Raw genomic sequence first — 27,928 nt, 5'->3', positions numbered from 1 at the left:
TTTACCAGTTCGGCACAGAAGGATTTTGATATTTTATAACTTATGTGGCTGAGTGGTACAAACTAATTGAACATGAGTCCTTACAAGGTCCCACAGCTGGTGCTGAAATGCAAAGTGAAAATTCAAGCAAAATGGGAGAAAGGCCTGGGATGAGCGAGCCACAGGTTGCATGTTCAAAGTGGCCCAGGAAACGAGGGATGAGGGTGGGTGGCAGTTGGGGCAGGTAAGAGGCTCAGGATATTGGCTTCTTCCTCAAGGTTTCCTTAGTGTCAGTCCTGTTCTCCCCTGCCACCTTGGAGACAACTCTGGAGGTGCCCCCAGAGCTCTCCCCAGATTTGATCCCAGAGGTGTTGCTGAAGGCCCCGGTGTCGGAGGCGATACTGTAGATGTAAGATTCCCAGGCGATGATGTTGTTGATCTTCCAGCAGAGGACGTTGCAGACCTTCACCACATAGGGCGACAGGAGGCAGGAGATGACGTAGAGGATCACCAGACCAACGAACAGGCTGGCTGACACCTGCAGACACCACACAACAGGCATGGGTGGGCAGCCTGGGGGCCCCCATCCACGCAGCAGGGCAGCTCCAGGGCAGCCACTCACCATGAGGATGAGGAAGGCCCGCCTGGCACTGAGTGGGAGCCCGTGGATGTGCAGCTGGAAGGTGAGCTGGTAGTCGCAGTATGTGCTCTTGTCCACACCTCTGTTGGGGGATGGGGTTCAGGATCGGGGGAGGAGGCGGTCACCCCACAGGAAGCCCCTGAGCCCACCTGGGCCATGTGTCTGGCTCACCTATTGCTCACCAACACCTTGAAGAAGAACTCGGAGGCAAAGATGCTGTGTGGAATGGTGTCATGGCATGGGGAGTTCTCCATACAGAGCCACCTGGGGGCCCAAGTTCAGGCACTTGTAGTACAAATCATGCCTAGCACGTGCCAATCCCTGACCTTCCCCTCTACCCCACAGACTCCGGGTGAGTACTAACTAGGCGCAATCTCCTACCTTTCTCCCTGATTCACTCCTTCACCCACTTTAGCCAATAAGGCTGACCGAACCCCTCCCAGGTGACAGGCTGTTTGTTTACTCATTCATTTCCTCACGTCTTTACATCTCCAGCTGTCAATTCCTCTGTTACTATGCATTCATCTAGATTATGGATGGTATACCTATTAGGTGCCACCTCCTCATTTATTCTTTGCTACCTTTATTCCTTCAGCCCACAAGTGAATCTGGAGCAGCTACTAGGTACAAAGTCACATCTTCATTCATATATTCAATAAACACAGGTTGAATACTGAATAGGTGCAAGTTGGCTACTTTGTTCATTCATTCACTTCCTTCATTTGGTCATGGCATCATTTTCTTCCTTTCATTATTATTATTCCTTTCATTATTATAGGGCCAGTTATTGAGGTCCTACATGCTTTTTTTTTTTTTTTTTGGCGGTGCCTCACAGCTTGCGGGATCTTAGTTCCCCGACCAGGGATTGAACCCAGGCCCCCCCAGCAGTGGAAGCACTGAGTCCTAACCACTGGACCACCAGAGAATTCCCCCTATACTAACTTATTCCTTCATTGTTTTATTCATTCATTAATACCTCCATTCAAATGTCAATAAATGTCTACCATGGATGAATTAACTTGTTCATTGTCTCATTCAACAAATATTATTTGTCTATTCTGGACCTGGACTATAAGGGAGACAGACCCCACAGGAGACAGTGACAGCTCAGAGGGGTAAGGGCTGGGAAGGAGGAAGCACAGGCAGAGGGGTCGGGGTGAGAATGGAGAACGTACAAGAGGACATGAGAGCAAAACTGTCCCATCTAGAACAGTCAGAAAAGTCCTCCTGGTTGAAGTGGCATCTGAACTAAGGCCTGAAGAAAGATTAAGAGGGACCAGTCCTGCAGACAGAGGGTCCAGCTTGTGTAGAGATCGGTCTCATTTGAGGACCGCAAAGGCAGTCAGTGTAGCTTGAGGACCAGGAGGTCTCCCAGAGGCAGAAGGGATGGACAGGCCCGACAGACTGTGGGGAAGAAGGGGGCTTGCAGTCGGCCGGCACTCACTCAATGCCTAAACTGTTGTGGGACAAAATGTTGAAGGCTGAGTCCTCGGTGGTCGTTGTGTTTCTTGTGGTCCAGATGAGGCTGCCAGTCCTGTGCAGGAAGGGGTTACCTCAGTGGGGCCGGGGCCTCAGCGGGCAGAGGCCCCAAAGGGAGAGGGGGCAGTGGGCGGGATTGGGTGAGCGGAGCCTCCTGCCGTGGGCGGGGCCGAGTATGTGGGATGCTAGGAGCCTGGGCTGTGGGTGGGGCCTGAGACACCAAGATGGGCGGGGTTTGCAGCCCAGGGTTGGTCTGTGGCTGGGAAGATGCAGGGGCCTGCAGGGGAAGAAAGGCCGATTATGGGCCCGGTCCCACAGGGATTACTTGTCCAGGGGGCTGTTGAAGCGGTAGATATCCTCCTCGCTGTATTCCTTGATGGTGTCCAGGGTGGGCCCGCCGCCCACCACCTTCAGCACGTAGCTGCCGGGAGCAGAGGTGCGCATGGACTGTCCGGAGTCCTGCATCACCTCTACCACCTCCACCCCCACTTCCTCTCCCCACTTCCTCCCCCCACCCCGACTCCCCACCTCACTCCTGTCAGCCGCTGGCTTGGCCACGACTTTACCTGCCCTGAAAACTGCCAGAGTCTCCCGTCACCAAATCTTGGATCAAGAAGAATGGGTAGAAGACTGTGGGGTCGGAGGAGTTGAGGCGGGGAGGAGCAATTAGCTCGGAAGTGGAGGATGGAGAGGGGAAGAAGGAGAGACGAGTGGTCCAAGGGGAAGAGCAGAGGGTGCTGGGGCAGTGAGCGGGCAGGGAGGAAAGGCCTGGGAGGGCAAAGTAGTGGGGGCAGAGGACACTGAACATTGAGGGGGGGGGCTGGACACGCACTGTCGCGGAAGAGGAAACAGGGCATCTCGGGGTCGACGTGCACGCAGTCAAAGTAGTGTTTGTTCTGCAGGCGGTTGTACTCCAGCGTGTAGGTGATGTCAAAGGCAAGGCGCTTGCCTGGGGGGCAGCCGATAAGTACTGGCACCATCAGGTTGCCCTGAATGGGAGGAGAAAAGCCTGGCTCTAGGGGTGGGGCAGGGAAGACGCCCCTCCTCCCACACACACCACCCCTACCTGCCAGGCTCACCCTCACCAGAGGGCAAGGTGATTATTATTATGATCGTTAAAACAATAATAACTGCAAACACTTAAGTAGCTCTTGCTATGCACAAGGCGCTGAGGAACGGCCTCAGTGCCTTACATATTCAAATTTATTTAATCCTCAAAACAACCTTGTATGATACAGACCATTAATATCTCCATTTTAGAGATGGCAAAAGGGAAGCACAGAGAGGTCAAGTCACTTATTAATTATCCAAAGCCACACAGCTGGTAAGTGGTAGAGCTGGGATTCAAACTGAGACAGGTTGCTTCCAACTGCCTCCAGAATAAGACATACAAAACCACTAACACCTGCACCTATGAAGCAAGGACTTGCAAGGTTGAGGGAATTCCCTGGCAGTTCAGTGGCTGGGACTCCGGGTTTTCACTGCCATGACTCCAGGTTCACTCCCTGGTCTAGGAACTAAGATCCCACAAGCCTCGCAGCATGGCAAAAAAAATTAATTTTTAAAAAATAAAATAGGGCTTTCCTGGTGGCGCAGGGCTTTCCTGGTGGCGCAGTGGTTGAGAGCCCGCCTGCCGATGCAGGGGATACGGGTTCGTGCCCCAATCCGGGAAGATCCCACATGCCGCGGAGCGGCTGGGCCCGTGAGCCGTGGCCGCTGAGCCTGCGCATCCGGAGCCTGTGCTCCGCAGCGGGAGGGGCCACAACAGTGAGAGGCCTGCGTGCCGCAAAAAAAAAAAAAAAAAAAAAAGATAAAAAAATAAAATAAAACAAAGGGCTGAGGTTGAGACTGAATTCTCAGACAGTAGAGCTGGGGGAAGCATGGGGTATATGAGGGAAGTAGAGCCCAGGATGGGGGTTAGGGATCTGGGAACTCCCGTGACATTGTCATTGGGAATGAAAGGCTTCTGGCCCATTCTGGGGGTAGGGCCCAAGGATTTCACCCAATTGTCAAAAGGACATGGACATCTGGAGACTGTGGGCTGGGCTTGATGTCTACCGCGGAGAGGCATCGTGGCCACAGATTAAGCAGTTCCCATGCTCGCCTGAGCCAAAGACTTTACACCTATCAGCCACTGAATCACTGGGGCGTCTAATGGGCATCTCAGATTCAATCTATCCACAGGCCACCGCTGTTTATGGCGCCTCACCCCTGCAAATTCAGGCTAAAAAGCCTTGGCCTCATCCTGGAAACCTCTCTTTCTCTCACCCCCACATGCAGTCCATCCAGAAATACCGTTGTCTCTAAACTTCAAAATAGAGCTATTCCCTTCCCCAAACCCCCAACTCCTCTGCTCCACCCTGGCTGGCCCATTTCCTCCCTGCTCCCGCCCCTCCACCCAGGCTGTCTCCCACATGCAGCCAGAGGGACTCTGTGAACACCTGAGTTGCTCCTCTGCTCAGATGCCTCCCATGTGACCTGCCCATCACCGCTTTGACCTCATCTCTCTCCATGGTCCTCCTTGCTAGCCCTGATCCAGCCATGCCTGCTCCCCGCTGTTCCTTTAGTCTAACACATGAAACATACTCCTGCCTCCAGGCCTCTGCCATCTGTCCCCTCTCGCTGACATGCTTTCCGGCACATAACTGCATGCTCACTTCCTCCCCTCCTTCAAGTCTTTGCTCAAATGTTTCCTCCTCGGCCAGGTCTTCCTTGAACCATCCTATGGAAAATGCTAACCTACCCCGGGCCCCTTGTTCACTACTGTTTTCTCCTAGCACCCATTGCCCTTAACATACAATATCTTTTATTTCTCTTGCTTATTATCTGACTCTCTGTTCTGGGTTGAATTGTGTGTCCCAAAAAGATATTAGGACCAGGGAAGTCCTAATTCCCTGGTACCTGCCCATGTGACCTAATTTGGAAGAGGGTCTTTACAGATGTAATCAAGTTAAGATGAGGTCACACTGGATTAGGGTGGACCCTAGTCCAATGACCAGTGTCCTTATAAGAACAGGGAAATTTGGACACAGACGCATAGGGAGGAGGCCTTGTGAAGATGGAGACAGAGATTGGAGCGATGCATCTACAAGCCAATGAATGTCAGGGGCCGTCAACGACCACCAGAAGCTAGGAGAGAGTACAGAACAGATTCTCCCTCAGCACCTGCAGAGGCCCGCGAACCGCAAAAAAAAAAAAAAAAAAATGGAGATGTTAACTTTGACTTTCTGGGGTTAAGGTAAAGACCTTAAAAATAATGCATATCACTAAGGATAGAAGGAAATTGTTATTGGGCCGAGGTCAGTCACTCTTCCTTGAATTTGACCCCAAATATTCCATGTGATCCAAGGAGTTGGGAGCTGTTACAAGCCCCCCCCCCTTTTTTTTTTTTTTTGTGGTACGCGGGCCTCTCACTGTTGTGGCCTCTCCCGTTGCAGAGCACAGGCTCCGGACGCGCAGGCTCAGCAGCCATGGCTCACGGGCCCAGCCGCTCCGCGGCATGTGGGATCTTCCCGGACCGGGGCACAAACCCGTGTCCCCTGCATCCGCAGGCGGACTCTCAACCACTGCGCCACCAGGGAAGCCCGACAAGCTCCTTTTTTTAACTGCCCTGGGTCATACCAACCCAGGAGGAAGAAGCACCAGGGTCTGTCTCCTGGAGAGTGGGCAGGGAAGTGGGTGAGAACAAGGCTTCCTCTACCACTTATTAGCTCCCAGGGTTACTCTGAGCATTTTGTCTGCATCTCTCTGAGCCTCAGTGTTTGCCTCTATGCAAAGGGGATACTGCATGTGTAAGCAAGTGAAGAACCAAGGACCCAAAGGCTTGAACAAGGCACATGTGAACAGGCAAAGGAAGAGCGAGGTATGAAGGAAGGGCCAAGCTGGCCCACATGCCGCCTTTGTGCCAATTGGAAAAAGAAGCCCTGTGTGGCAGATACTTTACTTCTCCCTGCAGAAAAGTATCAGAAGGAACATACAAGCTTGTGTGCAATCTACATTAAGCAGCCCTTTCTGAAAACACGAATGGATTAAAGGAGGGAGTGGGTGGCTGGGCAGGTGAATGATGAAAATGAACGAGAAAGAAGAAATTAGGAAGGCATTCAAGGAATTCCCAGAAGGAGCCCTCAGGTTCTGCCCTGTTGAGACTCGACCCAACCCCTTCCCTCCCAGCACAGGGCCCAGTACCCCAAGTCCAATACTTGCATGCGGGGCCCCTGGTTCGTGTTCTGGAAGCAGTGCCCGGACGAGCCCACCACCTGTGAGTAGGAGATGATGACTGGTGGACCCCACGGGCCCAGTCTTTTCCCTCATCCGCATCCCTCCCCTCCAGGCTGGGAACGCACCTTGAGGAGCATGGAGGTTTTCATGAGGTGATGTCCACTAATGCCCTGATCAAAGCAAAACCTTTTATCACTGAGCGTAACCTGGGGGTGGGGGCAGAAATGAAGGGGTCAGCGGGCCAGCGGGAGGACCCAGGGACAGTTCAAATAACCGCGGGCTTCTAACAGGTCCACTGCCTCAGTAGCTCCGCCTTCACCTCAGCTCCTCCCCTCCACCTGGTCTCACCCAGAAAAGCACCGAGTTGCGATTAACAAGGACCTTCTCCTTCACCACCGCCTCGATGCATTCCGGGTCGGCCAGCACCACAGCCAGGCCCACCTTGCTCTGCAGCTGGAAGGAGGGGCCTGCTTGGAGCAGAGGGAGGGGTCAGGGCGCCGCACCCGACAGAAGCCCCGCCCCTAAGGCTCCACCCGGCCCCGCCCACAGACCGTGCAGGGGCTCCGGCTCCCGGGCCGTCAGGAAGACCGAGAAGCGGTAGCTGGTGCCCTTGTCCAGGAAGATGCGCTCGGGCAGCTCGTTCTCAGCCTTAAGGTCGTAGATCTTTTCGTAGCTGGCCATGTCAACGTGCACACTGCCAGCGCTCCGCCAGTTGCTGGCCAGGTAGAAGTAGTAATCCTGAGGGACGGGATGCGGGGCAAAGACAGTGCCCGGACAGGGGGACGGTGAGGGGGGATCCGGGCTCGGCCCTCCCACCGATTCGCCACCCTCTCCACGCACCTGGTCCTGCTTCTTGTTCTTCCACCAGCGCCAGGTGGGGTCGTGCACCGGGTCCGCATATGGCTGCGGGGACCGCCAGCACCTTGAGGGGGGCCAAGGGGCGTGCCCAGGCAGGCAGTATCCTCCGAGCCCTTCCTAGCCTCAGTCCCAGCCCCTGACCCTGAAATCGGCCTCAAGCCCCGCTTTCAGCCCGACCGCCACACCCCCAAAGCCATCCCCCGTGAGCCGTGCTCGACCCCCTCTCCAGCCCGCCTTAGCCTCGGACGCACCGAGGCGGCTCTGCTCTGCTCCGCCCTCCGCGGCGGTTCTCCCGGCCACGCAGGCCTTGCCTTCTACGGCTCTGCGGTCCCGCCTCACACAAGACCCGGCCCCGATGGCCCCGGCCGCCGCCAGGCGCCCACCTTGTCGTACTTCGAGTGCAGCCAAAGCAGGTAGTAGACGAGTCCCTGATAGACAGCGAGCGAGTTGTCGCTGTGGAAGCCCCCGGGCTCCAAGACACGCGGCGGCTGCGCCCGGTAGCGCTCCTGGCGCGTGTAGATCTGCGGGTTGGGCAGGTCCCGCAGACGCATCACCGTGAAGGGGCAGAAGTTGGTGAAGGAGAGCGTCAGGTGGCTCCTGAGCGGCGGTAGTGGAGGACGGCGGCTGACTTTTCCGTGCGTGCACCAGGAGCCTCCGCAGGCCCCCTTACCACCCCTGCGCTGCTGACTACTCAAGAATAATCCATCCCTGCCCTTCCCCCTCAGCCTCAGCCCCTGGTGCCCCTGCACACGTTCACGTGGTCGGCCCTCGGCCGCACAGGCCAGAGTCCTGGACCTCATCCTAGACTCTCCCCCACCCCCTCCACGGTACTCCACCTCCAAAGTGTCCTCCCCCCTCCCCCCGCTGCCTCCCTGGGCTCCTCTGCAGGTGAGCAAAAGGATCACTGCTGAACACAGTAAAATCTGACCATGGAGCCCCTCCCCTTAGTCCCATGGTGGTTCCCCAGGCCCCTCAAGATGAAGTCCAAGTTCCTCCCTGTGACCACCAGGCTCACCTTGTCCACCCCGCCACCACTGCACTCTAACAGCACCGCATTCTCTCAGTTCTTTGATCAGGCAATCTCCTTTCCTCCCCGGGGCCTTGGCACATGTGGTTCTCCCTGCCTGAAACACCCTGCCCCATGCTATCACCTGGTCAATTCTTCCTCACCCTTCAGGTCACAGCTCATGCACCTCTTCCTCCTTGAAGCCCTCCCTGATGCACCCTGTCCCCAGGCTGGGTCAGACCCCTCCTTGGAGCCCAGCGGTTGTCACTGGGGATGGCTTGATCTCCACCCCACCCCCACCCCCCGAATGGGAGCTTCCCACAGGCAGCGCCTAAGGCTCTGACTGCTGCTGTGGTCCAGTATCTCCTCACCCTTGCCGCTCCAAGAGGTAGTCGTTGCTGATCTGCTGGTACATCAGAAGCTGCTCCACAGGCACAAGCCTCTTGACGAGCCTGCCCTGCTGGTTGTCTATAAGGTACACCAGCTGCAGCGAGAAGGCAGGGCCACATGAGCGGCCCTGCAGCTTCCCCATGTCTCCCCCATAGCCCCCCGCTTAGCACCTGGTACAGTCTGTGGTCTTCGTAGAAGAGGGTGACCATGGTCTCATTGGGGGCGTAGAGAGAGGACTGCTGCATCACCTGTAGGCTGACGTGCACCTCCCAGCCCTTGGATGGGAACAGCTTGTACACCTGGTAGCTACCCTCCAGGAGGTACCAGATCTGGGGGTAAGACAGCTGGGTGTGTGTGTGTGAGGGCCATGGCCCTGTGACCCCCACCTCTCGCTCTGCCGAGTGTGAGGGCCCCATTCCCTGAGGGGTGAAGCCTGGGAGTTCACCTCCAGCTGGGATCGGGTAAGCCATCTCTCTACTTCCCAGACCCAAACACCTGTGCTTACAGCCCTCACTCGCCATGATAAATTTCTTCAGTGTTTTAGTCTGCTTGAGTTTCTATTACTTGCAATGTAACCATTCCTAATATATACACTCCCTGGAGGCCTGGGATCCAAGGAATGAGCCCTCGTTTTTCCTTCTCACTCTTTGCACCCTCCCCTTGGCCTCAGTTTCCCATCTCTGCACTATTGCCCACCGTCTCATCCCCCAACACATTTTGCTCTAGATCTCACCTCCTCCTTAGCTTTGACTGGAGGATCCCCTCCAGCCTCCAGCATGTCCCCCCTCCAGGTGGCCTCCTCTGTGAAGCCCTCACTGACACACACACCCCCAGACCGGGTCTGAACTTCCATAGATGCTGTTTCCGCACTGCAGCCCTGGCTGCTCTGAACCATCACAGTCTGGGAATGAGTCCATCTTCCCAACTGGACTGGGACCCTGTGAGGGCAGGGCCCAGGACTGATTCATTGGCCACTGTGTCTCCAGCACTGGATCAATATTTATGAACTGAACTGCACGATGGAATGAAAGAGGACCCCCTCTGGAAATGACATCATGACTCTGAGCACAGGTTTTTCACTCTGCTGAGTGACTTTAGAAAGATACTTATCCTTTTTGAGTTTGAGGGTTCTCAGCTATAAATGGAGCTTTCGTTGCCCTTCCCCTGGGTCCCTGAGGACGTTCCCTCTCCTGGGCCCCTTTACCCTGACAGGGGAAGAAGGGAAACCCTTGGGATTTGGGGGTGGGCAGAAAGGAAGTGGGGAGAGGGGCAGGGCAGCCCACCTCCTCAGTCTCTGTGACAATAGCCGTGTCCCCATAGAACGAGTTAACCAGGTACTTGATGGACAGCTCCTTGGGGAAGTCCGCCAGGTAGATGAAGTTTTTACTGTTATAGCTGCAGGGGCAGAGGTGGGAGGTAGGGGCACCAGGCAAGGCCCTGGGGAATATCTGCTTCCCCAACTAGGCCTGACACGATGCAGGAACCATTTACTCAGTTCTCCACCAGCCTCGTGAGAACACGCAAAGGAGGCCTGGGACTCTAGTTTCTGTGCCACACTCCAAACCCTCTGGCTGACCTGCCCATCAGTGAACAGGAAGGTTCAACCAAACTGGCAGTTTGCCAACAGCCCATGGAGTTGGCTCCGGGACCCCTGGATTCCTGAGGGGTGAAAAGCATCCTTACCTTTCCCCAGACAATGCCCTTCTATTGCTCACATAGGTTAGGTCCTCATATCAGGTTTCATCTAAGAAAGGGCTCCCAGCTTTAAACTACCAGCTTCCCCCATCCCATCTCTGCCCACCCCAGCCCATTTTCCCCCCATCACAGTCCTGGTAACTTCTGGACTTGGGCATACTCTGAAAACTTGGTGACTTCAGAAAGGACCCCCACCCTAGTGGGGTTGGGGAGGCCAAATTGTACCCAGCCCCATACCTCTGCAGGAGGAAGTTGCCCCAGATGAACAGCAGGTTGTTATACGGGTTGTAGGACATGCCCTTGGGTACCATCGGGAAGTTGGTGTAAGACTCTGTCCCTAGGACCATCAGGAACTCCAGGCCTCGAGCTGGCACGGGCAGAGGCAGAGTGGACACAGCAGTGAGGTGGGGTCACTTGGGCCCCTCCTAGCCTCCCCCCCACTTTTTCAGCCCCCTCTGCCCTCCCCTCCTACCATCAGGGATGAATTCCGGGATGGTGTAGAGGACAACCAGGTAATCACTGACTACAGGTGGGGAAAACACAGCAAAAATCTCCTGAGGCCCTGAGCTTTCAAGACCTGAAACTGAGCAGGTCCCCAGCTCCCCAACCCCTCCCCAAACCCTCCAACAGCTTCCCGTTTGGGCCCATTAAGCTTTAGAATTTCTTTATGTGAATAATAAAAAGCCACTTCCTCTGAGAGGATACAGTCCTGTTAGGGCAGAGGACCTGCCTCCCTGCTCTGACTCCTTGGCTGGGGAACACCAGGCACAGCCTCAACAGCTGTACATGGCAGCCCTATTCTCACTTCATCAAATCAAATCAAATCTCCTCACTGTGAGCCGCAAGGCCCTTCCAGGTCTGGCGTCTGCCCACATCTCCAATCTCCCTCCTCCCCTTTCCCCTCTGCTCTAGTCTCACTGACTTCCTCTCAGGCTCTTCAGCCCAGACGGCCTGTTCTCCACCACTGCCCCTTACCTAGCAGTGGCACGAGCAACGTTTCCTTCCAGCTGTCTGCTGGGCACAGATCCCAAAGGATGGGCCCGCAGTTCACACTCCGAGCTCCTGCCCCTTCCCGCTCAGCCCCCTGCCCCCGCCGTGGCGCCCCATTTACCCAGGTCATAGCTGACCACCTGGAAATACTTCCTGGTGGAGGGGTCTTCGATCTCCACCAGCAGCAGTAGATTGTAGTCACCAGCAATGAATACGGCCCAGGTTATGGAGCAGTTGACAACTGGTAGGGAAGGCAGAAGTCCAGAGCAGCCCCCAGATCCCGTCCTTCTCCATAGTCTCTGTGACTGCCACATCTATCCCAGTGACTCTCCACCCATCCCCAAGAAATTGCCCATCCTGTCCTATGACCTCTCCCACCCTTCCCTGCTCTCCCACACCTTTGATTTCCCCCCAACCCCCCCAAACCCACCCCACCCCCTGCCCACTGCAGACCCATCTGGGAGCTGGGTACCTAGTATCCCATTGCACACGGACCGCTGCCTGGGCAGCAACTCGAAGGACACGCGGCCATCTGCAGAGCAGGGCAGGTCAAAGCTTAGGCCCTTTCCAGCCTGTCTGGCACCCCACCACACCGGCTCTCCAATTATGCCTGTGCCTCCTTCTTAGTCCCAGGATTCCCTGGGGCAGCTCTCACCCAACTGGCCTTTCAGTCATTCACAACTGGCCTATTAGAATATGTCTGCCGGGCTTCCCTGGTGGCGCAGTGGTTGGGACTCCGCCTGCCAATGCAGGGGACACGGGTTCGTGCCCTGGTCTGGGAAGATCCCACATGCCGTGTCCGCGGCTGGGCCCGTGAGCCACAGCCACTGAGCCTGCGCGTCCAGAGCCTCTGCTCCGCAACGGGAGAGGCCACAACAGTGAGAGGCCCACATACCGAAAAAAAAAAAAAAAAAAAAGAATATGTCTGCCTGGACTTCCCTGGTGGTGCAATGGTTAAGAATCCACCTGCCAATGCAGGGGGCACAGGTTCGAGCCCTGGTCAGGGAAGATCCCACATGCCACCGAGCAACTAAGCCCATGTGCCACAACTACTGAGCCTGTGCTCTAGAGCCCACGAGCTGCAACTACTGAGCCTGCGTGCTGCAACTGCTGAAGCCCGCGCGCCTAGAGCCTATGCTCCACAACAAGAGAAGCCACCGCAATGAGAAGCCCACACACTGCAACAAAGAGTAGCCCCCACTCGCTGCAACTAGAGAAAACCCACACGCAGGAACGAAGACCCAACACAGCCCAGAATAAATAAATAAATAAATAAATAAATTCTTTAAAAAAGTTTAAAAAAAGAGAGTATGTCTGTCTCTGGTCACAGTATTTGGCTCAGGTCTGAGCATGTGACCCAGAATGGGCCAATCAGAGTGCACCCTGGGATCTGTGCTAGAGCCAGTGGGGAAGAGTCCACTCTCACTCTCTCGGGGTGACTCAGACTGGTGGGAGATGTGAGCCCCAAGTTCCTGGAGGCCATCTCTAACCCTCGTGAGGGGAATATCCACCTGAAAATGAAGCCAAATCACAGGGCTAACAATGGTAAACCCTTGAATAGTACCATGTCCCTAGCACTCTCCTAAGACCCTATATATGTCTATTTAATCTTTATATCAACACGATGAGGCAGGTACTAGTTAGTACTATCAGCCCCATTTTGCAAATGAGGATATGAGACCAAAAAGAGAGGTTAAGTCACCTATCCGGAGCCGCCAGTGACTTGAGTTGGTGTGTTAGAGCAGTCTCTCTCCAGAACCCGTGTTATAATCCCTATGCTATACTACCTTGCCAAGAGACAGAGTCCTGAGGATATACCCTGTAAGCCCCTGGATCCAGCTATGCCTGACGTTGGATCCTGGTCTTTTCACTTATATGTCTACACATTTTTTATGCTTAGACGATTTTTAAAAAATTTTTTGGCCATACCGTGCAGTAGGTAAGTATCTTATTTCCCCAACCAGAGATCGAACCTGTACCCCCTGCAGTGGGAGCCCAGAGTTTTAACCACTGGACTGCCAGGGAAGTCCCTGCTTAAGTGATTTTTGAATTGGGCTTCTACCCTTTGAAACCAAACACATTGTGAAAGATACATAACACACCCCAAGCCCTGCCCCTACAAAGGCATAAGCCCATATCGACTCACAGGGAGAACCTCCAGCCTGGGACCCCTCCTGAAGGAATATGGTGAGGGGTGAGGGCCTGGGGTCAGAATTCTTAGAAGTGAGAGGGTACAGAGGTACCAGGTACCAACCTTACCCGTGATGGTCCCAAAGTGGACGTAACCTTCGTGCTTGCCAGTGGTGAGGGCCATGACATACTCGGAGCCATTGCTATGGAAATGCACAGGGCACAACTTCTTGATGCACTCGTTAGCCAGGACACGGACCCATCTCCCTGTGGGGGCCAGCACAGACATTTGAGCCTGGCACCTGGGCCCCCATCCACATTTTCCAGGCCTTAATGAGCCTGTTATCTGTCTTCTCCCACTGGAGTGACTGTTCAGTGTGGCGTCTGAGGGGCCCTTGGTATAGGGCCCCAGCTGCCTTTGCGAAAATCCCCCCACCCCCTCTCACACTCTGCCCACAAGGTTCAGATTGGGCTGACCCCACTCTTCTATTCCCCTGGCCAGAGGATGGATTCTGAGCTGGGCATGTGACCAAGCTGGGCAAATCAGAGACAGTTCTCAGCCTGCAACCGCTAACAAAGAGATATTCTTTCCTGCCCCCCACCTCCACCCCCGGCATAAAAGCCTGCAGTTGCTGGATGGAGTGGGGGCAGTACCACAAAGATGGGCCTAACAGCTGCAGTGAGCCCCGAGATCCAGCTGTGCCTGAAAACAACATGCCCCTGAGTTTTCCAGCTATCTAAGCCAATAAACACCTGTCTTTGACTTAAATCTCTTTTAACTTGGTCCTTCCCACTGTCAAAGTGCCCTAAGAAAGAAAGGGAGAAAAATAAAGCTGTTGGGAACACTTACTAACTAATGAAATATGGGTTACAGTACAAGTTTCTGTGACTCTGTAAGTTGACATCTTTCATTTAGATAGGGCAGGGGCAGAAGGTGAGAAGAACTAGGGCTTTGGTATCATTTAACAGATGAGGCTGAATCAGAAGTCTCTCTTTTTCCTCTCTGATCAACCTCCCTCATGGCACTGCCTCTCCAACGGCCCATCTCTGTTTCTCTCTTTGTACGTCTTTTATCTGACTCTCTGCCACTCCCCAACCCCACACATTTCTCGCTTGGTATGCAACTCTCTCCGGTTTGTCTTTCTCTCTCTGCACGTGTGTGTGAGTGCGCGTGCACCCGTGTGTCTTGCTCTCTGCTCCCTCCCTTCACTCTCACACCTCTCTCTGCCCTTAGTCGGTTCACAACTCCTGGGAAGGTCTGGATGAAAGCCTCACCCCAGCATATAGAGGGTAGGAGGAGGCCCCTGCAGGGCGGCAGCGATGCTTTAGGAGCTTGGAAAGTCCCTCCAACATCCCCCTCCCCACTCATGGAAATTCCATTCCCAGGTGTCTCCAGTGATGGATTCACTGAGGTGCCCTCCCTGGGGCTCCAACAGGCAGGTCCCCTTGCCTAAGGTGCCAAGGACACACGGGTATGTGACCCGTCCAGGGCCCCCTCACCGCTGCCACGGTTGCTTTCGTGGAGTGTGGTATAGGTGCCCGTGAAATAGTAGATGAGCTGGTTCTGCCGAATGAAGAGGGTGCTCTCGGTGGCGATGGCATCATAGATGGTAGCAGTGAAGCTGGTCTGGGGGCAGTAGAAGGAGCCTACCCAGCAACTGTCAATGCTCAACTGCAAGGGAGTAGAGTCGCTGGTAAGCAGGTGGCCTTGGTCTCAGCCCCTGTGTCCTCCCTTGCCTCGAGGCACCAGCTCTGACAACTGCTTGGAATGAACACATGCGGCTGCCCCCAGGGTCCCCTCCCTGCTCACACTGCAGCAGCATCTTGGTGGCCAAACTTCCCCAACAAACTTCCCCTGCAAGCAGGTGACCCAGGCCAGAGGCAGTTGGGGCTTTCTGTGCTCCCTAGAGTTGGGCAGTACACAGCATACTCAACAGTGCTCAGCAGTCCCGGTTCCCCGGGCCACAGTCAGGGCTGTCCTCACGTGGACCCAAAAGATTCTAAGTTTGCCTGAGGCACACTTTTAATAATCCTATTCTATCTCGAACACAATTGGCTGTCAGGCTGACACCATCTGAACTTATGACCGATCACCAGCACTGGCAATATCACTAACAGTGGGAAAGTACCACCAATGAAGGGCCTAAAAGATTGAGTCTACGAACTGGGCCCCCTGCAGTGGAAGCATGGAGTCCTAACCACTGGACCACCAGGGAATTCCCTGGTTTTTTTTTTTGCTGTACGTGGGCCTCTCACTGTTGTGGCCTCTCCCGTTGCGGAGCACAGGCTCCGGATGCACAGGCTCAGCGGCCATGGCTCACGGGCCCAGCTGCTCCGCGGCATGTGGGATCTTCCCGGACCGGGGCACGAACCCGTGTCCCCTGCATCGGCAGGCGGACTCTCAACCACTGCGCCACCAGGGAAGCCCTCTTTTTTTTTTTTTTTTTTTTTGAGTCTAAGTTTAACCAAGCTTCTAGAGCTCACTACCAGTTTATAGGCAATATAGGGTGTTATGGACAGAATTTATATGTTGAAGCCCTAGCCCCCATCATGACTGTATTTGGGCCTTTAAGGAGATAATTAAGGTTCAACAAGGTCATAAGGGTGGGGCCCTAATCCTATCAGACTGGTGTCCTTATAAAAAGAGAAAGAGACACCTGAGATCTCTCTCTCCACTCATGCCCACAGAGAAAAGGCCATGTGAGGACACAGTGAGAAGGTACTTTCTGCAAGCCCAGGAGAGAAACCAACCCTGCTGACACCTTGATCTTGGACTTCCAGCCTCCAGAACTATGAGAATATAAATTTCTGTTGTTTAAGCCACCCAGTCTATGGTATTTTATTATGGCGGCCTGAGCAGACTAATACATAGGGTCAGAGGAACAAGTTGTAATCGATTTTGTGAAGAAGCAAACAGCCAAATTCTATGGGACAAAAGGCCTGGTTTCTTAAATTGCCTGAAACAATGTAGGGTATTAAAAGACGTAACAACCAAATGCAACGTGTGGGTCCTGATTCAAACAAAACAACTGTAAAACACATTTTTAGATCATTGGGGAAAATTGACTATGACCGGGTTAGATGCTATTAAGGGGTTACTGTTAATTTTGCTGGGCATTATAATGGCATTGTAGTTTTATTTCTTAAAAGTTCTCACGTGGGGCTTCCCTGGTGGCGCAGTGGTTGAGAGTCCGCCTGCCGATGCAGGGGACACGGGTTCGTGCCCCGGTCTGGGAAGATCCCACATGCCGTGGAGCGGCTGGGTCCGTGAGCGTCCGGAGCCTGTGCTCCACAACGGGAGACACCACAACAGTGAGAAGCCCAAAAAAAAGTTCTCATGTGTTAGGGATACTTCCTCAATTATTTCCAGAATTTACAGGTGAATGGTATGATGGCTGGAATTTTCTTTAAACTATTCCAGGAAAAAAAAATAGTGGGATTAAAAAAAAAAGGCAAAATGTTAATTATTGAAGCTGGGTTCATCATACAATTCTCTACTTCTGTGTTTGATTGAAATTGTCCACTAAAAAGTGGAATTTTTTTTTTTTTTTTGCGGTACGCGGGCCTCTCACTGCTGTGGCCTCTCCCGTTGCGGAGCACAGGCTCCGGACGCGCAGGCCCAGCGGCCATGGCTCACGGGCCTAGCCGCTCTGCGGCATGTAGGATCTTCCCGGACCGGGGCACGAACCTGTGTCCCCTGCATCGGCAGGCGGACTCTCAACCACTGCGCCACCAGGGAAGCCCCAAAAAGTGGAATTTTTCACTAACTTTTCCAATAAAAAGCATATATCAAAGTAACACTTTAAGTTCTGATGCTGAGGGAAATTTCATCAAGTTAAGGGTAACAAGTACATTCTCACTTCCCTACCCTATTCAGCACATAAAAGATTTCTACAGACTACAGACATTGTTGCTGTGCCCGGTGAAACTAACCTCTACCCTCTCACTGTGTCATTTTGATTGGTTGTCATACTTCATCTATTGCCCTATTAATATTTAAAGTGCTGCCTCTGTTCTCTGGAAGAAATACTTGGAAATTTTCTTTGTTAAACCAGAAAAGGATCATCACATCTCCCTTCTCCCACATACGTGAGAAAAAGAAAAGATGTGAGTCAGCTGGATTTCTTATTTGAGCAGAGCTTGAGAGTTCTGACTCATTTAACTCAAAAAGCAGCATGGTGGGTGTCTCTGGCCGCAGTGATTGAGTCAAGGTGAGCAAATGGTGAGCCACACCAACTGGAAGAAATCTTGGGATTTGGGGGTTAGAGGGTAATGGGAAAGATCTTTCCCACTGGATGTGGGCCTGAGATGCAGCCTTTGCAATTCCAAGGACAGAGATGTTTGAGCATAAAGTCAATACAGAGGAACCAGGTCCGAGAGATGGAGAGAGAGCAACTCAGTCTTGGTGACATTGTTTGAAATCCTGGGTCAAGCCGGACCTGAAGTCCTGAATATTTTGGTTACACAAACTTACAAATTTCCTCTTCCATTTTTGGCAGGTGGCTAGTTGGGCTCCCAAATCCCTTTCTCCCATATTCTTTGGTAATTGAGTTTTAGCAGGGCATGTGCCACCCAGATAGAAATTATACTTCCCAGCCTCCTTTGCAGTTGGATGTAGCCAAGCAACTAATTCCTCAGTAATGGAATGTGAGTGGAAGTGAAACTTGCTTAAGAGAAAATAGCTTGCCCTTCATTTCTGCTCCTTCTCCTTCCCAATTGGCTGGAATATGGACGTAGGCATGACCCAGCTCTGATCACACTGATGAGATCAACACCTGGGGCCTAGAGGATGGTGAAGCAGGAAAATAGAAGGGACTGCGGTTTCTCACTTCTGAACTGTTCGGGGAATGAGCAACAGCAACTATTTAAGCTATTCTCTCTCAGGAGTCTCTTTGTTACAGGGTTTTTGTTTTTTTTTTTGGCCACGCAGCTTGCAGGATGTTCCCTGACCAGGGATTGAACCCAGGCCATGGCACTGAAAGCCCAGAATCCAAACCACTAGGCTACCAGGGAACTCCTGTTACAGCATCTAAACCTGACCAACTCAGGGCCGAAGAGAGCCGCGTAGGGGGAGGATTCCTATGGGACCCTAGGGGCCGTCTAGAAGGGAGTGGTGAGGTGAAACAAGAGGAAGGAAAACAGAGAGGAGACAACAATATGGGGAAAATCCCTGTGATTAAAGAATGAGAATAAGTAGGCTTCGATTTTGGAGTGATGGAAACTTTTTGGAAACAAGAGTTGGTGGTTGCACAGTATCAATGTACTCAATGGTACTAAATGGTTCACTTTAAAGTGGTGAATTTTAGGGACCTCCTTGGCGGTCCAGTGGTTGGGACTTCGCCTTCCAGTGCAGGGGGTGTGGGTTCGATCCCTGGTCGGGGAGCTGGAATCCCACGTGCCTCGAGGCCAGAGGGCCAGGGCATGGAACAGAGGCAGTGTTGTAACAAATTCAATAGAGAGTTTAAAAAAATGGTCCACATCAAAAAAATCTTAAAAAAAAAAAAGTGGTGAATTTTATGAGTTTCATCTTGATAAATTAAAAAAAAAAAAAGAACAAGGATGACTGAAGTTCAAATTGCACTTTTCATTCTCATGACATAAACCCCCTTCTCTGTCCTCCAAATCTCTTCAGCAGAATCCACATCGGCCACATATTTCCTGTGGGTGTGTTTGGGTCAGGAGCGTGAAAACTGAGCAAGGTCTGGAAAGACTTGGGCCAGAACCGAGAGAGCTGACCCAGGACGGGGAGACTGTCAATGAAATGAGATCAGTAGAAGCCGGAATTCATGGCCAGAGGGACCTGAGAGAACATTAATCCACATGGGGTTGTCAGAAATCACGCGCGGGGCTTTCAGCCTTAAGGGGAGGAGGCTAAGGCAATCTTTTGGGGTTGCTGTGTGCCCAGCTATTATCTTGGACACAATTAACAACCAGCATCTTATCCCCCCAACCTGTGGCAAAGCTAGCCTGATTTCACTCTGGGGGAACCATCCCTTCTCTGCCTCTTGTCTCGGCTGCCGTCCTCACTGGGATGGATCTCATGACCTGTGCTAAGCCAGCTGTCACGTTCCATTCTTTTGGGACACATGACTCAAGCTGGGCCAATCAGGACAAAGCAAACAAATGTCAGGGTTTTTTTTGTTTGTTTGTTTGTTTTTAAAGTTATTTGGGAAACAGACGCTCCCTTTCTCTCTGCCTGGGAGTTGGGATGATACGAATCACACTGAGGATGGAGTTAATCCAGAAGAAGTGGAACCGAAAGCTGGAGTCCTCCTGTGAGCCCTGAATCAAGCCAGGCCCGCAGGCTGAGCTGTGTCCGGGCTTTGCAGTTAGGCACACCTACTAAATCCATTTCTCTGCTTAAACCAAACTGGTTTGCAGTTCTGCCTACAGCTGCAGTTAATTCAAACGTGTTTGTCGTTCACACCAAAAGAACCTTGCTTCAGACACTCCTTCCCTGTTCCGGGAATAATATAGGCTCACAATGCTGAACTTGAAACCCTAGGGGCCAGACGTGTATCGAAATGCAGAATTTTCCAGTTTAGAAGGTAAGATGGCACATATATACCATCCAAACCCCAGTGGGGTCTGGGGCAACACCCCACAATCAAACTCCTTAATATTTCCGCAGGGCAGCATCTGAATATTAACACTAAATGGAATGCATAAAGACTAAAAAAAGTAGCCTTTGTTAGCTCAGGTCGGAGTTTCTCAACAAATACATTTTAGCCCTAAACTTCTGAAAACGCCGTTTCAAAGATTTTGGATTTCAGAATTAGAAATGGTGGACCTATAAGTAATGATAGCTTTGACTCACGTAGTGCTCATTCTGTGTCCGGCTGACATTAATTTATACCATCCTCGCAATGGTTCTGTGAGGTAAATATAAGTATTGCTCCCATTTTACAGATGGGGAATCTGAGGCCCAGGTAAAGTGACTTGCCCAACATCACACAGCCAGGAGGTGGCAGAACCAGGACCTGAACCCAGGCTGTCTGGTTGCAGTCTTATGTCTTTCATTCATGCTATTTGCCTCTCATTGGTGGTAGGTCTTTGGGGACCTTTCTCTGGTCCCAGGCCCCCCCACCATTTTAGGAGCTGAGGCCCAGACCACCATCTGCCCTACATCAACTCACCTCCACGAGAAAGAAGTCCTTGAAGTTTGTGTCAGTCAGCAGGATGGCCTTCTCCTCAGGGATGCCGCCCAGGATGAACACAGGTGCCTGGTCCACAGTGTACCACAAGGGCCTCGACGGGACATTCACAAAGTACCGGGGTATCAGATTGAAGAGCTGCGGGGCAGGGGCAGGAGGGCTGCTCAACACGTCCCTCCCTTCCCTCTCCCACGGTTCCGTCTATTTGCCCCATCGCCTCTCTGATCTCATCCCCCAGCACTCTCCCTCTCACCCACTCTCTCCCGGCCACATGGGTCTCCCGCTCCTCAGAGCCTTTGCACAGACTGCTCCCTCTGTATCCCCTGGTAGCCACATGATTCCCTTTACTCAAATGCCAAGCTTCTCAATTACGCCTTTTTTTTTTTTTTGGCCACGCTGCGCGGCTTGTGGGGTCTTGTGGGATCTTATATCCCCGACCAGGGATCGAACCTGGGCCCTCCGAAGTGAAGGCACAGAGTCCTACCCACTGGACTGCTGGGGAATTCCCACCAGTTATGCCTTTCTTGAGCATTCCATTAAACACTGCCGTCCCCTCCTGCACAGACCCAGTTCCCCTCACTCTGAATTCTCTCCAGAGCACTAACTACCTTTTAACCTGCTACAGAATTTACCTGATTTCATGTGTACCGGTTTGCTGTCTGTCTCTCCCACTAGAATGTCAGCTCTAAGAGAGGACAGGGGTTTGGGTCTGTGTGTTCACTCTTATGTTCCCATGGTGCCACACTGTGTGCTCAGGAAGTGCCTGCTGAATGAATGAATGAATGAATGCACTGTGGTTAAGAATATGGGTGCAGGAGTCAGGCAGACACAGTTTCAAGTCTCGTTCCATGTGTACATGCCGAGAGCCTGTGGGCAAATGGCTCCACCCTTTGGGGGCCTCAGTTTTCTCCTCTTTAAAATGGGTATGTGAGAGCACCTTCCCTCACAGGTCACTGTCAAGACCTAATGTGATTGTGCATTTAGCAGGGCACGTCACCAGGGGCCCAGCACACAGTAAATGCTCTGTAAAAGGAATCCGCCGCTCGTTTGGGAAGTAATCAGGGCCCCAGCCTACTGTCTTTAACCCCCTCTTCTACCCTTCCCACCATCCGGGCCCCCCTCACCTCATTTCCCACAGTGAATTGGAGTGTGTTGTCTCGCTGTCTCTCCAGGAAGCCGTTGATATTCACCTGAAACCTGGAGGTGGGTGTGGGGCATGCATTCCAGCTCCTGCTACAGCTCACTGCCACCTCCCTGTCCAGTTCCCTCCCTTTGGGCTCCTCCTGTCTTCTTTGGGGATCTGGGGATTAGGAAGCCCTTCCCAGAGACTACCCCCCGCCCCAGGTTTGGGAAAGGGCACCTTTTATTGGGAATGAAGGGCCCCAGGCCGTTGCTGCTAACGTCCACGCGCATGACCACGCTGCCGTTCTTGATGGGCATGGGTGTGTACCAGCTCATGAGACACACTTCCTCTGCATTACACCTCTCTGCTGGCAGGCAGGGGGTACTGAGGCTGCTGGGGCCTTCCAGCAGCAAGCCCCCGAGGCCACAGACCACTGGGATCCCCCTGCAACTCCCCACGCCTCCCCTTAGCCATGGACCCCACTGGGGCCTCTGTGTGGTCCCATCTAGGCCAAGCAACCTGCTGACGCCTCCCCAGGCCCCCCTCCAGGTCAGACACCTCTGTGAGGCCCCCAACAAACCCCCACGCCCACCAGGTCAGAGGCCCCTTTGATGGTCCCAGCCTCCCCGCAAGGTCATGAACCCTGCTGAGGTCCCTGGCAATGCCCCCACATGCCCGCCATGCTGTGACCCCTCCAGGAGCCCTCCAGGCCCACCTCTGCTGCGGAAGGGGGCTGCCTCCATCTGGATCTGCAGCTGCTCTATCTTCCAGCGATGGAAGTTGACTGGGGACTGGAAGGTGACCAGCACCACCGGCTTCAGCCCCGTCAGGTGGCCCTTGCGGACCAGGGCCTCAGAGGACTGAGGGCGAGATGGCCCCACAAGTGTGTCCTTAAGATAGCCTGTGGGTCCCGCTGCCTTGACCCTACCTTTACTAGCCTGTCTTCTCCCTGGGGCTGGGTCAGGAGAGCAGACTCTCCACTGAGGGAAGGTTAGAGAACATGGTTTAGGTTTGGGGCTGGGGCAGGGGATGGGCCAGGCTAGGAGATGAGCAGAAGTGCTTTGGGCTGTGGAGGGAGTCAGGAGGTCTTCCTGGAGGAGGCGAGTCCAGAGCAAGGTCCTCAGACAGAATTTGGATGTAGGGAATGCATGGGGAAAAACAGCATGGGATAAGCAAAAACGTAAAGGTGGGAGTGCCTGGCACCCAAAATACTAGCAGCCTCTTCCCTCACTTCAGGGATTTCAAGTCCCATTCTTGAGGCTTCTACCCCACCCCCTACCCAGAGAAATTAGAGTCTCTGCCATCGCCACCAGGTTTGTGGGCTGGGGCCTGGGGCTGAGGGTGGGATGGGGCAGTTAGACAGAAAGGAACTGGGGAAGAGGGTGACGGGGCAGCCAGGGACAACCTCCCAGAGATGCCAGGATCCTGGCTGGGCTAAGAAGGGAGGGCAGGGCTTGAGCGGAGATGGAAGGAGAAGATAGGTGTTTTAGGGTATAGAACAGCACTAATTTTTTTTTTTTTTGGCCACACCGTGCGGCATGCAGGATCTTAGTTCCCCAACCAGGGATTGAACCCGTGCCCCCCGCACTGGGAGGGCCCACTGGACCACCAGGGAAGTCCCTAGAATAGCACTAGCAAAGGCTTGGAGGCATCCCCAAGAGACAGCTGTGCTCAAGCCACTGTGGGCAGGGGTGTGGGGGCAGCTGTGAGATGCAGGCGGGAGATTTAACGGGTCTGACCCCTTTTGCACAGGCCTTCATCCTGAGGAATGCCTAGGCCGGGGCCCTTTCAATCCTGTCCCCTACACCGGCCGCAGCCCTGCCTCAGGGTTTCCAATCACAGGGTAGCAGGTGCTGGTGGGCGGGGACCTCCTCCCCGTCAGGGCTACAGTGGCCTTGACCACCCTGGTGCTGTCCACCCTCAACTCCTGCCCGGACTGAGCATCAGCCCCCTCCCTGTCTCCTTGCTGCTGCCCTGCCCCCCATTCAGCCTGTGAACACCCGAGTCCCATCACATCCCTCCTCTGCTCAGAAACTTCTCATGGCTCTACCTCACTCAGGGGGAAAGCCAGGTCCTCACTATCTCCTCCCACTCTCCCCCTCGCTCACTCTCCTCCAGCCACACAGGCCTCTGGTCAGTTCCCCATACACACTGGCTTCCGTCCTGGCTGTTCCCTCAGCCCAGATGTTTTCCCCAGTTCTCCGCATGTGTGTCCCTCTTCATCATTCCAGTCTCTGCTCAAGCTTTTCAGAGACCTTCCCCAACCACCCCAGCTAACACCCTCCTTTCTGACATATCACCTCATTTTATTTTCATCTTTGCACTGATTACTGTAATAAATTATTTTATGTATTTACTTGCCAATTGTCTGTTTCCCTGGTGGACTGCATCCAGAAGAAAAACCTGACCACGTTGTTTATCATTGTACTGCCTTCCCCACCCCGTTGTGAAAAAAAAAAGAGGATCTGACTCAGAGCAGGTGTTGCATGAACAGAAAAAGGAATTCACAGATAAGGAGAGAAGGCTCATGGAGTAAACCCTCTGCCCAGGTCACACTCTAGAAACTTGTTGCTAGCATTCACTGAGCCCTGTCTATGAACCAGGCACTGTGCTAAGTGCTTCACACTTATTTAAGCATTTTATGAAGTGGGTATGATCATTATCAGACCCTTGTTAAGGATGAGGAAACTTTGGTACAGAGAAGTTAAGTAACTTGCCTGAGATCACACAGCTATTATGTAGCAGAGCTGGGATTTGAAGCCAGGCAGCCTGGCTCCACAGCCCAAAGGATTCACTATCATGCTATACTTCCTCCAAGTAATGTTAGCTAATGGCAGATTCAAACCCAGGTCTGTAGCCTCCAGAACTTCAGTTCTAGACCACAACATTCTACTGTCCTCAGAAAGCTTACTTGAGCCAAAACAGTCTTAAAGAAGAACAAAGTTGGAGGACTCAAACTTCCCAATTTGAAAACTTAATACAAAACTATAGTGATCGAGACTGTGTCGTACTGGCATATGGATAGACATGTAGAGCAACGGAATAGGATTATACCCAGAAATAAACCCTTATATTTATGGTCAATTGATTTTTGACAAGGGTGTCAAGACAATTCAATGAGGAAAGAATAATCTTTTCAACAAATGGTACTGGCATAACTGGATATTCACATGTAGAAGTTGGACCCCTACCTCACACCATATACAAAAACTAACTCAAAATGGATCGTAGGCCTACACGTAAGAGCTAAAACAAACAAACAACTCTTAGAAGAAAACATGGAAGTAAATTTTCTTGACTTTGGTTAGGTAAAGCCTTTTTAGACAACACCAAAAGCACCAGCAACAAGTGAAAAAAAATGATAAATTGGACTTTATCAAAATTAAAAACTTTGGTGCTATTGTATGATATGTGAATTATATCTCAATAAACATAAAGCTTTTGTGCTTTAAAGGACATCATCAAGATAGTGAAAAGACATGGAATGTGAAAAATATTTACAAATTATATATCTGATAAGGAACTAGTATCCAGTATATAAAAAGAAATTTTACAATGCAACAGTAGAAAGACAAATAACCCAGTTTTTAAATGGGCAAAGGAGCTGAATAGACGTTTCTCCAAAGAAGATAAATGGCCAACGAGCATATGAAAAGATGTTCAACATCATTAGTTACGAGGCAAATGCAAGTCAAAACCACACTGAGATACTATTTCACACATACTAGATACTAGACATACTAGATGGCTATAATCAAAAAGATGAACAAGAGCAAGTGAGGATATAGAAAAAACTGCACCCCTCATACATTGTTGATGGGAATATAAAATGATGTGTAGCTGCTTTGGAGAACAGGCTGGCAGTTCCTCAGAAGAGAAACAGAGTTAACATATGACCCAGCAATTCCTTTCCTAGGTATATAGTGAAGAGAACTGAAAACAGATGTTTACACAAAAACTTGTACAGACATGTTCATAGCAGCATTATTCGTAACATCCCCCCTCATAAGTGGAAATAACCCAAATGTCCATCAATTAATGAATGGATAAGCAAAATGTAGCACATCCATACAACTGAATATTATTACTCAGCCATAAAAAGGAAATACTAGTGCATGCTACAACATGGATAAGCCTTGAGAAGTCAGATACAAAAGGCCACATATTGTAGGATTCCATTCTTTTTTTTTTTATTTTTTGCGGTACGCGGGCCTCTCACTGTTGTGGCCTCTCCCGTTGTGGAGCACAGGCTCCGGACGCGCAGGCTCAGCGGCCATGGCTCACGGGCCCAGCCGCTCCGTGGCATGTGGGATCTTCCCGGACCGGGGCACAAACCCGCGTCCCCTGCATCGGCAGGCGGACTCCCAACCACTGCGCCACCAGGGAAGCCCCTGATTCCATTCTTTATATGAAATGTCCAGAATAAGCAAATTCATAGGGGCAAAAAGTAGATTAGTGGTCTCCAGGGGCTGGAGGGATGGGGGTACAGGGTTTCCTCTTGAGGTGATAAAAATGTGCTGGAACAAGATAATGGTGATGGTTGCACAACTTTGTAAATATACAAAAAACTATTGAACTGTATCCCGCAGCTTGCAGGATCTCATTTCCCCAACGAGGGATGGAACCCATGTCCCCTGCAGTGGAAGCTTAGAGTCCTAACCACTGAACCGCCAAGGAATTCCCGAACTGTATATTTTAAAATAGTGAATTTATGGTATGTGAATTATATCTCAATTTTTTTTTTTTTTTTTTTTTTTTTGCTGTGCGCGGGCCTCTCACTGTTGTGGCCTCTCCCGTTGCGGAGCACAGGCTCCGCGGCCTGTGTGCTCCCGGACCGGGGCACAAACCCGCGTCCCCTGCATCGGCAGGCGGACTCTCAACCACTGCGCCACCAGGGAAGCCCTATATCTCAATTTTCGAAAAATATTTTCTTCACTTTATTGAGGAAAGTGTTTTGTTGTTGTTATTTTGTTTTGTTTGGCCGCGATGTGGGGCATGCGAGATCTTAGTTCCCGGACCAGGGATGGAACCCGTGTCCCCTGCAGTGGAGGCGCGGAGTCTTAACCACTGGACCGCCAGGGAAGACCCTATACGTCAATTTTAAAAAATGGAAATAGAAAGCTTACTTGAGCACCAACTATGTGCCTCGTGGGATACTGGGAATTTTCTTGAATCTTTAAGGTCCCTAGGGTCTGGTGGTGCCACCGCTATTCAAATGTTAGAGATGGAGAAACTGGGGCCCCAACAGAATGAACCCACCCCCTCTGCACCCACTCACCTCTCCCTTGCAGGAGTAGTTGATCTTCAGGTAGTAAGGAAAGCCCAGGTATGTCTGCAAGGAGAGGGTGGGCAAATGTCCAGAGCCCAGTGGGGTGCAGGTCCAGGACCTCTACCATTTGCCTGACACCAGTCCCCTCACCTCGTCCGGGTCGATGGGCGCGTCCACTAGCAGGCTGAACACTTTGTCCACTGTGTACAAGGGCTCTTGATCGACGAAACGATCGCTCGCGTCCTTCTTGCCTACTGTCTCAAAGTTGTTCAGGACAACTTGCCAGGTGCACTCCTGGGTATTCTTTATCGCCCACAACCTCCACGGTGCCAACAGCACCACCAGCAGTGCCCACAGCGCCTGCAGGACTCGGAGCCTCAGCCACGCAGGGCCAGCAGGGGACATCTCGGGGCAGTGGATAACGTGGCTTCAACCTGGAGAATGCGGAGGTCACCAGCCTGCAAGACTGTTCTTGGTAGGCGCCTTCTGAGATCCCGCCTCGCTCCGGTGCTTCGTCCAGTCCCTGCTCCTGGCCCCGCCTCTGCTCAGACCCTCCACTCCTACTTTTGCTCCTCGCTCCTCTCCTGCTCTTGCTCCAGGCTCCACCCTTGCTTTTGTTCCTGGCTCCGCCTCTGCTCCAGAACTCGGCCCTGCCCCAGACTCTGCATCTACTACACTTCTGGACCCCGCCTCTGCTACTACTCCAGGTCTCGCCCCTCCTGTTGCTCCTGGCCACGCCCCTACTCCTGATTTCGCCCGGCCTCCTGGCCTCTCCCCCTAACCTTGCCCCACACTTCTTTCCTCTTGCCCCTGCTCTGCCTCCCACCGCTACTCTTCACTCGGTCTCGGTTTCTGTTTCTCGATTTAGCTGCGCCCCACCTATTTTCCTCAGTTCCTCTGGTCGCGAACCCGCACGTGGCTCCGCCCCCAATTCTTGCCCCGCCCCCCACTTCTCTTCGCACCGCCCCATTGTCCGTGCTCGGGCCCTGCCCAGGTA

General features: G+C 52.5%; 1 protein-coding gene across 14 annotated transcripts; it reads right to left on the bottom strand.

Annotated features, from left to right (window-relative positions):
- CATSPERG (cation channel sperm associated auxiliary subunit gamma) lies at positions 1 to 27,928 on the bottom strand. Of its 14 annotated transcripts, XM_033414010.2 has the most exons (28): positions 27,082 to 27,920; positions 26,941 to 26,994; positions 22,378 to 22,522; positions 21,900 to 22,026; positions 21,664 to 21,736; positions 20,522 to 20,677; positions 14,886 to 15,057; positions 13,515 to 13,652; positions 11,728 to 11,787; positions 11,377 to 11,496; positions 10,738 to 10,788; positions 10,503 to 10,632; positions 9,854 to 9,965; positions 8,741 to 8,899; positions 8,552 to 8,664; positions 7,558 to 7,771; positions 7,157 to 7,219; positions 6,868 to 7,054; positions 6,665 to 6,783; positions 6,442 to 6,522; positions 6,298 to 6,354; positions 2,931 to 3,087; positions 2,665 to 2,728; positions 2,424 to 2,519; positions 2,064 to 2,153; positions 791 to 883; positions 602 to 701; positions 1 to 517 (listed from the first exon to the last, which is right to left on the bottom strand). In XM_033414010.2, exons 1-28 carry the CDS (start codon positions 27,334 to 27,336, stop codon positions 233 to 235), a joined length of 3,471 nt encoding a protein of 1,156 aa, XP_033269901.1. In that variant the 5' UTR covers positions 27,337 to 27,920; the 3' UTR covers positions 1 to 232. The 14 variants fall into 14 exon arrangements, 9 of the variants coding, with proteins under 9 accessions (XP_033269901.1, XP_049559077.1, XP_049559076.1 ...); XM_049703120.1 differs by having other exon boundaries at positions 6,868 to 7,219; positions 27,082 to 27,921; XM_049703119.1 differs by having other exon boundaries at positions 2,064 to 2,158; positions 2,665 to 3,087.

The sequence above is a fragment of the Orcinus orca genome, chromosome 20 (genome assembly GCF_937001465.1).
Source record: "Orcinus orca chromosome 20, mOrcOrc1.1, whole genome shotgun sequence".
NCBI classification, from domain to species: Eukaryota; Metazoa; Chordata; class Mammalia; order Artiodactyla; family Delphinidae; genus Orcinus; species Orcinus orca.
This window is presented reverse-complemented; position numbering and strand designations above follow the sequence as displayed.

What these genes read in the sequence shown, in the direction of transcription:
- CATSPERG (XM_049703117.1), bottom strand. Translation starts at nt 27,336, where the DNA reads ATGTCCCCTGCTGGCCCTGCGTGGCTGAGGCTCCGAGTCCTGCAGGCG. An exon ending in CGTGTGCAATGGGATACTAG is followed by an intron (nt 11,497 to 11,727) that starts GTACCCAGCTCC and finishes CTTCCCTACCAG; the next exon opens with TTGTCAACTGCTCCATAACC. An exon ending in TCTGGCAGTTTTCAGGGCAG is followed by an intron (nt 2,520 to 2,664) that starts GTAAAGTCGTGG and finishes TGCTCCCGGCAG; the next exon opens with CTACGTGCTGAAGGTGGTGG.